The 9,971-nt window shown below is 34.4% G+C and overlaps 1 protein-coding gene across 1 annotated transcript; it reads right to left on the reverse strand.

Annotated features, from left to right (window-relative positions):
* Positions 1 to 554: 554 nt before the first annotated feature.
* LOC107937244 (protein ROOT HAIR DEFECTIVE 3) lies at positions 555 to 9,094 on the reverse strand. The gene is made up of 23 exons (XM_041096229.1): positions 8,914 to 9,094; positions 8,234 to 8,383; positions 7,802 to 7,868; positions 7,618 to 7,720; positions 6,835 to 6,905; positions 6,666 to 6,729; positions 6,507 to 6,572; positions 6,290 to 6,337; positions 6,143 to 6,205; positions 5,970 to 6,026; positions 5,452 to 5,610; positions 5,302 to 5,370; positions 5,084 to 5,175; positions 4,583 to 4,661; positions 4,332 to 4,497; positions 3,917 to 4,041; positions 3,023 to 3,285; positions 2,840 to 2,936; positions 2,592 to 2,753; positions 2,229 to 2,333; positions 1,688 to 1,782; positions 1,490 to 1,586; positions 555 to 1,192 (listed from the first exon to the last, which is right to left on the reverse strand). The coding sequence occupies exons 1-23, from the start codon at positions 8,915 to 8,917 to the stop codon at positions 974 to 976; spliced, it is 2,421 nt and encodes an 806-aa protein (XP_040952163.1). The 5' UTR covers positions 8,918 to 9,094; the 3' UTR covers positions 555 to 973.
* Between the last annotated feature and the right edge of the window lie 877 nt (positions 9,095 to 9,971).

The raw sequence follows: 9,971 nt of genomic DNA on the forward strand, positions 1-9,971 counted from the left end.
GTCTAATGATAGAGTCTTAGTCAAAAGTATTTCAATTTAAAAACATTTTTATTTAAATATAATTTTAAAATATTAATATAAATTTATTTTTGAAATATTTCCTACTAGTGAAACAATAATTGAGAAAAAAAATCGAATCATGCTCAATTTGTGAACCTCTTTAATCTACACAATGGGAAGACACTTGTTCGCAACTTCCGTTTTATTGAAGCTTTTGAAGGTCCTGTTTATAGGAGTACGGCAACTCACCAAAGTAAGTAACGTGAGTGTCCCGCTCTTTATGGGATTCAAACTCCTAACCTATATCATATAAGTCACCTTTTGAGGAACATGGTACTATACCTTTTAATTGTTGGGAGAACGATTAACTATCTGACGAACGATATTTCAAAAATTCTCCAAAAAGAATCAGTCCTCAATACGTTTAATGAGTTTTTTTTAATATTAATACTACTAATATTTAGCACTTAAATTTCAAACGATATATGTGATGCATACGTTACATATGTATATACACACGTATCAATTTAAACACAAAATAAGATAAGATAATATTAATTTATAAGAACTAAAAACATATCATATTAAATAATTAATCGTATTAATTACACTATTTTACTGTATTCATACTATTTTCATACAATTGAAAATGAATCATGAAATAAAAAATTGGGTAAAAAAAACTAAGCATAGGAAAAAAAATATATAAATCCTTATATAACTTGGCCATTGAAACTAGACTTAGGAGAGACCAGAAGTACCTATTTAATGAGGGCACTAAAGCAGTACTGCGGCACTATGCATAAAAAATTATATGCCATTTTCAAGATGTGTTAAAACTCTCAACATTCTCGGGAGACTTCATATATTTTCATGTATCGTAAAAGATCATAGTAACAAAAGGCCCGCCATGAGAGTGAGAGCAAAACCGGCATATTCGGAACTCGGAACAACGTGTTTCTAGTCTAATAAATTATTGTTCTTTGTTGTGGCCGGAGTATTCAGTCTTGTTTCCTGATGAAGCAGTTGAAGACCTGGTGCTTCCGTTTTCGAGCGCTTTAGTTGCTGCAGTCAGGTGTCTTGGAGGGTTGTTAGCTCCGGTGGTGGCCACGGGAGCTGGCTCGGATAATTTTCGGAGAATGTTCATGATGGTGGGAATTAATTTGGTAGATATGGACAGAAGCCCCGCAAGCTGCAAGCATTGAAAAGGTCATACTATAAAATGCAGTCCAACAAGTAAATTTCGATTCTGATACATCATTTATGCTATTAACATTTAGGAGCTGCAAAATCGAGACCAACGGAATACTTTTAAAAAGATGGTAAAACAGAAAGAAGCAAATCTTTCCGAGCAATATGCTATTGAAGAACTAGTTTATTAACCGAAAAGTTTTAACTGTTTCGGTCACTAACAGTTATTAGCTGACATATATTATAAGCATGTTTAGAAATAAATAGGGGACGAAAAGATACTAGGTCAAAAACTCACAATGCCGTAACGGAATTGACCTGGAATGTCGAGCTGCACCCATGCAGCCTTTATTACTAGGTAACCCACAAAGATGAGACCCAGATATAAAGGATTTCTGCAATGAAGAATATTTGCGAGTAAACACAAGCAACAGACAAGGATAATATTATCGGACCGCGACGAAAGTATATTCAAAGCCACGAGTGCAGCACTCACCTTAGAACAGTCATAAATTCATTAAATCCCAAGATCAGCAAGGCAACAATTGCCCATGGAGGTGGCAACCAGTTGTTGCTACGCCTGTTGGCTTCCTGAAAGTAGAAGAAAACAAATCAGGCATCACCTGAGAACAAAAAAATGGATGTACTGGCAATATCAAGTCTACCTAGAGCAAAATTCGATTTTAAATTCAAGTTGATCATTTTCCTTGAAGTGCCCATGCCCAACACTCGTGTCTCACGTATGTAATAACATACATTGAAAGACTTAGAAAAAGTTGACAATATCCCATATCAGATACAAACCTGTATCCCTGACTCACACTTAGGTTCAAGTAACGTAGAACTTGACATATATCCAGATATGAGTACTGGGATTATTTTAGCACTTCTTAAGATATTGATTATTACCAATGCAGCATTAGAATTAAATTTGATGTCTAACATTTTAGTTCTCATCATGCACTGATAAATCAGATCAATATTATATTTGGAAGGATTAAAACGAAATCTTTAATGTAGAATTATAAAATTCATGCCTGAGCAGAAATGGCCTGAGTGACACTGTACTCGGTCTCAGTCATAAATTGCCGCCACAGCGTCTTGCACTGGACAGGTGTGATCATTGTCTTGGCGGGAGGGATCTGTACCAATGACGATTAACACATTGATAGAAAAGACAGACTGTTCAAATAAATGACAATACGGCGTGAGAGAGAAAGACTGAAATTGTAAAGACCATGAATTGCTTTAGCATTATAAATTTGGTATTTACAGTAATATTCACTCAGACAAACATGTAAAACTGCAATTTTTCATATTTAAATAAACAGTATGCAATGACCAAGCAGTTTGTACACAACTAAATTTCATGAAGGTCCTCAGAAAGAACAAGACTTTACCTGATCCCAAGTGCTGGAGGCCAGTGGATCACCTGCTTTATTGCTCTTAATCGCAGCAGCACTACTGCTCGGATCCAACAAGGCAGTAAATAGTATTTTCTCGATATTATCAGCAGTATCATCCAACCGGATTGCAGCCATAACGGATAGTAGTTTCAAGCACTGGTAACAGATAATAAGAAAGTTTAGCAGAGAAGAGAATGTAGCATTGTTCTTAAAATCCAATAACTCATAATACATAAACATACTTCAACACGAGCTGTTTTAGTTATGAATCGAATATCTTCTTTCCCAGTCCAAACCCGTGGCATTGAATCAGCATCATAAGCAAACAAATTTGAAAACCTTTATGCAAATTTCCAGTCAGTTTCCGTAATGTCACATTATCTAGCAAATCAACTACTTCAACTCAAAACATAAAGTGTTATTACCTGTCCTTCATACGGACCACTACCCTTCCAGCTTCTTCTCTAGCTTTTGTTTCAATAACTCCTTTGGCGTAATCCTCTAGAGTCGTTATCATCTTGCCCCTGGCATTTTCATCCAGGTCAAAACCAGAGAGGCCACTGGACAGTCCACGGACAGCTGATTCAGTTTCACACCGGAGAAGGTTCCTTATTGAGAGCCAGGTCTCATTATTAGCTCCATCAAATAGTGATTCAACAGGTCCATATAATGCCTCTTTCACCCTTACCTGCAAAAGCACCATAACTTATCAGAATGATTCCGAGTGGTGATTTAACCAGTCATAAACATGTACTGTTGGATGTCACCACGAGAAATTCTTGAAATGTTATCGAAGTCCTCAACTATAAACCACATATATCACAAACAAAATAAGAACAATCACATCAATGCCAACTTTGATAATTCATGGTCTTCAAAAGAATTACACAAGAAATTCCGGGCCTTTCTTATTCAGACCTAGATGGTAGATTGGATGCTCATATATTAAAGTTCCAATAACCCAACTGCTTAACATGATACCTTAGTTAATTTAGCTCAATTATTTCCAAGTAATTTACTTTGTATGCAGCAATTCGAAATGTGAAATTTTCAAAAATTATGAACAAAATGAAGTTTAAACAGATTAACTGTTTTAACATGAAACAATTTGAAATTTTCAGAAAAAAGGTCATAACACCATAGCATCAACTTCAGTTTAACTTGCCTCCTGGCAAACCAACCCAAACAACTACAGAATGATACAAAAACTCCCACTTTAAAATTTTGTTAGGTTACAATAGTAAAACTGTTCATAATTATGACGACACATCACTTTAATACATAAATGGTCACAAGGGCAAACGGATAAGTTTCCGTACCTCGTATGATGAAGTAAGCTCTGCAAGCTTAGCAGCTTGGACAGAAGCAACATGTGCATCAATATCACGACGTAGCTTTTCCCTGACTTTAGAGGAATCCCAATTTGCTAGCTCAACAAAAGCATCTGAAAAATGATGTCAAACTCCATAAAGAAGTCACTTTACCTTAACAAGTGAAAAAAAGGCATCACTGCCTCAACTTTAGCACCACACCTATTAACAGGTGAACCCTGATTTGAAGCTTTTTCACATAGTAAGAGTTTACTCTTAATCCTTCTATGACTTCTTTACTGCCTGATAAGCCTTTTTAATTAATATTTTTTTGTTCATTTTGTAGCTCTTGAACTTGTGCTCTGTAGTTTCTTTTATAATTAGATTTATGGTAATGAGAATGATTTATAAAGGTCAACCATACCTTGATATCCCTCATCAAACAGAGCCATGTAAGATTCAGTGCAGTTACGAGCAGCCACAGAAAACTTCTCCCCTCCATTCAAAGCCTTCTCAAATGCTTCCTTAAATTTTTCAAGAGTTCCAGACCTTAAATGTCCTAGAATGGCTTGGTGGGCTGGTTGTGCAAGCTAAATCAGAAGAAAAAAGGAAAATGAGCTGACACAATTTAAATAACAACAAAAATTGGAGAAGAATAGAATTGAGTGCCATTACTTGGAGCAGTTTTTCTTCAAGCTGTTTTCGCTTTAAGGATCTCACTCCTTCATCAAAAAATGTGGCTTCTGAATCATACCTAAAATCAGATAAAAAAGAACAAATAAATCAATGTCACTGATGTAGTTGTAAAACCACAGATAATAATCACAGAAAAGCCAACAAGCTTGAATTTGATCATCGGAACTGACTCTTTTTTGGCCAAGCTATGCCTTTAGATAATTTTCATCCACCCATTCACTGAAGCAATATGCCATTAGCATCGTCATGACTTACAAGTCATGAAGTTGCCAATCAGTTATGATGCCATTCTTATTTACCCTTTAGTATCAGAGTTCTATACTGTCACTTTGATAGAATAAATTACTTATAAAGTTTCTTTAATGTTCAAATGGTCTTTGCCTAAGTCAGTGTAGCTCTTCAAAATGCTTTATAGATGCTAGCCTATTTGTAACTTGAAACTGAAACAATTATCTCGAGATTTCATTAAAGTAGTCTTACTTAGTTAGAGAAGTGTGGAGAAGTGAATTCAGCTTCTTCCCAAAGCCAGAAACAAGATCAGACCTTGAGGCTTCTTCTAACTGACACCAACTCTGTTATATGAAGTAATAGCTTGGTTTCAGTTTCTAAAAAAATAGCCAGCTCTCAAACAAATGTGGATCTGTGAGTGGCTGCACGCATATATTTATGAATAGAGACAAAATCACATGTCCACATACCTCACATTCAGTGAAAGAACTGTACTTTTCATTGGCAATTTCTTCGCAACGTACAGTAGCCACCATGACCTACAGGCAAATAAAACATGGATAACAGAAAAATCAACAAGATTTACAAAGTTACAGTCAAAATAATGTCCAAAAGGTTACTTTATGGGCTGGAAGGTCAAGGTCCTTATTCTCCTTAATGACTTTCCAGATCTCTTGTGCACTAAAAGAGAACCCTGAAGCAGGTACCACTCCCCTCCTATCTCCAGCAAGTCCCCCCGGCGCAATGGAGTGGAAGAACCGTTGTCTCAAATTAGACACCTTCAGTAGTAATAATAGAATCAGATAAACTGCCATTTTCAAGCCAATTAATCAAAAGTTTCAGCACCATCACAGACAAATTTATAAACTTTTTAAGTAGAGATCTTTTATTTTAACAATCTCCAGAAGAAGTAAACTGCACCTTACCACCAAGATAAGAGAGGCAAAAAGAAATGCAACAAGATGACTGAGAAAAAAGATTAAGTCATCAAACAATCAGTAAGGTGACCTCCACAAATCTAGATGTTAAACTTCTTTCTTTCCATTTAAACAAAGTTCTAAACAGAAAATAGTGTGAAAGTCCCATTTGCATGCTATGCTGAATGTCCTTATGGGTGACTTAAACACAGACCGTGTACCTGCTCTTTAAATAGCTCTTCCTTTTCTTCATAACTAGAAAGTGCAACAACCTCAACCTGGCCAATATCAACAATTGCATCAACCATTGGAAACAATACTCATCAGAAAAGATGCCAAAGAGATGTTAACATTTAGAATATGCTGCTTGAAATAACAACCAAATGTATCATACATGGAAAAATTCACTTAATGGAGTTTCCTTATGTGCTTCAGGCTTAGGAACTGAGTCCCATATCTGCATGTCAGAAAACACCGGTCAGAAGAAAGCATAATTGAAGTTAATGAAAAAAGAAAGGAAGCATAAGCACCACATCCGTACCTTCTGAATGTCTTCTCTCAGAACAGGTTCTAAATTTTCCAGTGGTGTCTGTAAAGAAGGAATGCTTGAGTAACTATAAACTCGCTTGAATTTAGAAATCCTTAGTGAGATATAAGGACAATATAAATTTCAGATGCTAAGAAACCTTAAGGGAAAAGATGGGAAAAAAATAGCTCTCAAAACACAAAATACTCCATAATAGAAGAAAGGTACCCACCCTTGTTTTATCACGGATGACAAACATCAATGTTGTTTTGCGGGGACTAAACAATCTCATCATGACCTGCATCCCGTTGCAACAAAATTATAAAAAGAAGAAAAAGAACCACTTGAAATTCAGGGCAACGCTTAGAAAGGAAGCAAGGTCGTAAAATACCTGGAATACAGTCTTAAGAAGAGGCTTGTTTGCAGCTTGCTCACGTCCAATATCATGACACCACCTAAATGAAAGTTTCTCAAGAATATTACTTGCACTTGCACTTGCACATACTACTGATGGAAATTAACTTAAATGAATCAAGCACCATGTAGGTGTCAAACCTTACATGTTTATGAGTACTATATCAGAAACCGCCAGTGCAAAAAGTGCACTTTGTTTCTCAAATGCTGTGTCATCCTGGAATAAGGCAAAACAATAAACAAATAAATAAGTCATATGAAAAAAATCTCTTTTTCTCACAGTTTTTCATAAAGCAAATGAAAATCAAATAAAGCTCAACAAACAAAACTAGATACGAATAATCCGCTTCTTCATCTTTTATGATCTGAATTCTAACTATTGGTTCGGTTCAGCTTGATCCGTCACTCTAGATTTCACGTTATTAAGGCAGTGAGACCTCTTTTAAGACATTCGAAAATCAGTAAGGGCTCTTTTAACTAAAAACCCCAGTGTAATTATGTGATCATGATCAGTTCTTCAGTTTCACGTACAATCTACTAAGCCATATCCCTGGCAATCTGATATTTAATAAATACCACGTTTTGTCCAACTTTTATAACAGAAAAGTATGTACATTCATAATTAAAAGCTTAAAATAAAAAATTAAATAATGACTGACCTTTAATTTGATTTTGCTCTCCAGTAAAACAAAAAATCCATTCAAGATTATAACTATTCTTACAACAATGAAATCATTAGCATCACCAAGTCATTGGAAACTTCTAAGAATTATTTAGAGGATGTACTCGAAAAAAACTACCATCAAAGCAAGGGGAAAGGAAGGCAAACAACAGAGTCAACAAAAAGAACTTTTTGGTATATAAAACAATGTAGTTTCAATTTTTGGGCGCTATATGTTAATAAATAGAACACAAGTTAGCAATAGCACCTCCCCACGTTCTCTTCCATCAGTACCCTCCAAATCCATTACTACAGTGCAAGGCTCTATACCATTACATTTTGCCATCCATATACCTTTCGTGGTTTGAGACCTAACAGGAAGCATATCCCATTAGTTGTTTGAGCCAATTGAAGCAAATGCAATGTGTCATTATTACAGAAAAATAAGTTACCTTCCCTTAAATGCATCCATTTCTCTGAAATTGGTATGAAACAAATGATTTAACAGTGTGCTTTTACCTGTCAAGATTATTTAAAACAAAATGAAACTTTAAATGGCATTAACATAACTTACATGGCTACCAAAAATTTATAAAAACACCAAAAGGGTAAAATCTCTCATGTGTGTAATTGAATCAAAAGATTAATACAACAAAGCTAGATATAAAACTAACTACAGAAGTAATCCAACAATATCGTTAATAATTATTGTGACTGAACTTCCAATTAATCATATACTCAAATTTGTACTCCACAAACCTAGTTCAATATACAACTGATAAATAAAGCTGCTTAGTGCTTAGTGCGAATGGGTTAATGTACACCTTAGGAACAAAGAAAAGCACACGTATAAAGCAGGAAGTCATGAAGATATCAAATCATACCGCTGCTCTGTGGTCCCATGATGGAAACCACAGCATAGGACAGGCCACATTCATTAAGTTTGACTTCCTTGATTAACTGTTCGATTCCAGTAACATTGAATGAGCCATCTCCATCAATAAGTTGCGTTGAAGAACACTCCACACTCGTCGCTGAGAAACGAAACGTTCACAGCAAGTGTAAGTCAAAGAAGAAGAAAAAAGCTTCCATAACAAACAGCACTAACTGCCCGATTCCACGTTAACTTTAAACCTAATTTCTCCATATCAGTTTATCAACGAAATGATATTGGAAGAATGCTTATACATTACATTCATTGATTACGATAGAGAAATTCAGTGAACAAAAAGATCCGAGTTTCTCTTCTTCTTCCTTTTTTTCCTTTTCCTTTTCATTTCCTTAGCTTTCTCAGCATCCAAACATGCAATAAACATTAAATTCATCTCCGATAGCTCTTAAAATGTAAAATGTAAAATTCAAATTCAAATCCAATTTTCATTTTTCCACTTAAAAAAATTTTCGATCCTCCCCCTCCTTAAAACCGTCGTTGCATGCTTTAATGCTCTCCTTTGCGTTACATTAGAAACCACAAAAATCAATAAACTAATGAAATGAAGAAACGGATCATTCAAATTTTAAAAAAAAAAACCTAAAAATTATGACAAAAATGAGATAAGTTTACCCATTGAATCTTGTTTGAAATTGATAGCTCAAAAGCTGAAGCGATCGATTTCAATGAAAGACATCTAGAGAGAATTTTGATCGATATTAATGGATCAATTTGAAGCTCCTCTTTATCTTCCATTTTTCTGAATTTCCATTTTTGTTTTTCATTTTCCTTTAAAAGTGGGTTAACAGTTGACTGCTCCCGCCTCCTGTAATAGTATTATTATTTTTTAGGCTAATTAACCATTAATTAACGATTAAACTTAATTTGGATCCTAATAATCTTTGGGCCTGTAATTTTCCTCCGGTTTTGCATAGTGACCAATCGTGTAATTAGCGGCTAAAAAATATAAAATGGAAGTAGCAGAGTATTCATAAATCCGACCAATTGGATTATAATTAGACATTTAAAAATTGGTAAAAGTATTATGGAGGCCCCTATGTTAGAAGTTAGATTGCATTTTGTCCCATTTTACTTAAAAAAATAAGCAAATTAGTCCATATATATGTTAAATAAAAAAGTCAATTGGTCATTTCAGTTAAAATTTTCATCAATTTTTATTGCTAAAAACTAGTGTGGTTGATGGAATAACCAGACAGTCATACATGGCATGCTATGTTTACCTCATGTCGATGTACAATACTAGTTTTTAAGAGTAAAATGAATGGAATTTTTAATAGAATGATCAGTGTACACTTTGATATAGCATATAGGGACTAATTTACTCATTTTTTAGTAGAAGGGAAAAATGTAATCTAACTTCTAATACAATGGCTCTATGATACTTTTACCTTAACATATTAGATGTCAAAATCTGAATAAACTTTTCGGTTTAAAAATAATAGTTTTATATTAATATTTATAATTTGTTATAATTTAATTTAAATAAAATATACTTTTGATTATTTTATTTGAAAACATTATGTTCAAGATTTTATATGCAGTTTTAATTTTAAACTTGTTGATAAAAAGAGGAAGTTGTGGTGGTTTATGATGGTACACTCGAGGGATGAAGGGTTATAAGGATGATTTATTTTCAATGTTCTTTAATAAACTATCTATACTTACCGATG

The sequence above is a fragment of the Gossypium hirsutum genome, chromosome D06 (genome assembly GCF_007990345.1).
Source record: "Gossypium hirsutum isolate 1008001.06 chromosome D06, Gossypium_hirsutum_v2.1, whole genome shotgun sequence".
NCBI lineage: Eukaryota > Viridiplantae > Streptophyta > Magnoliopsida > Malvales > Malvaceae > Gossypium > Gossypium hirsutum.

Excerpts from the sequence above, each read along its gene's own strand:
- LOC107937244 (XM_041096229.1), bottom strand. Across the intron at positions 6,730-6,834 it reads GATATAGTACTCATAAACAT|GTGGTGTCATGATATTGGAC; the intron begins GTAAGGTTTGAC and ends ACTTTCATTTAG. Across the intron at positions 6,338-6,506 it reads TCATCCGTGATAAAACAAGG|ACACCACTGGAAAATTTAGA; the intron begins GTGGGTACCTTT and ends CCTTCTTTACAG.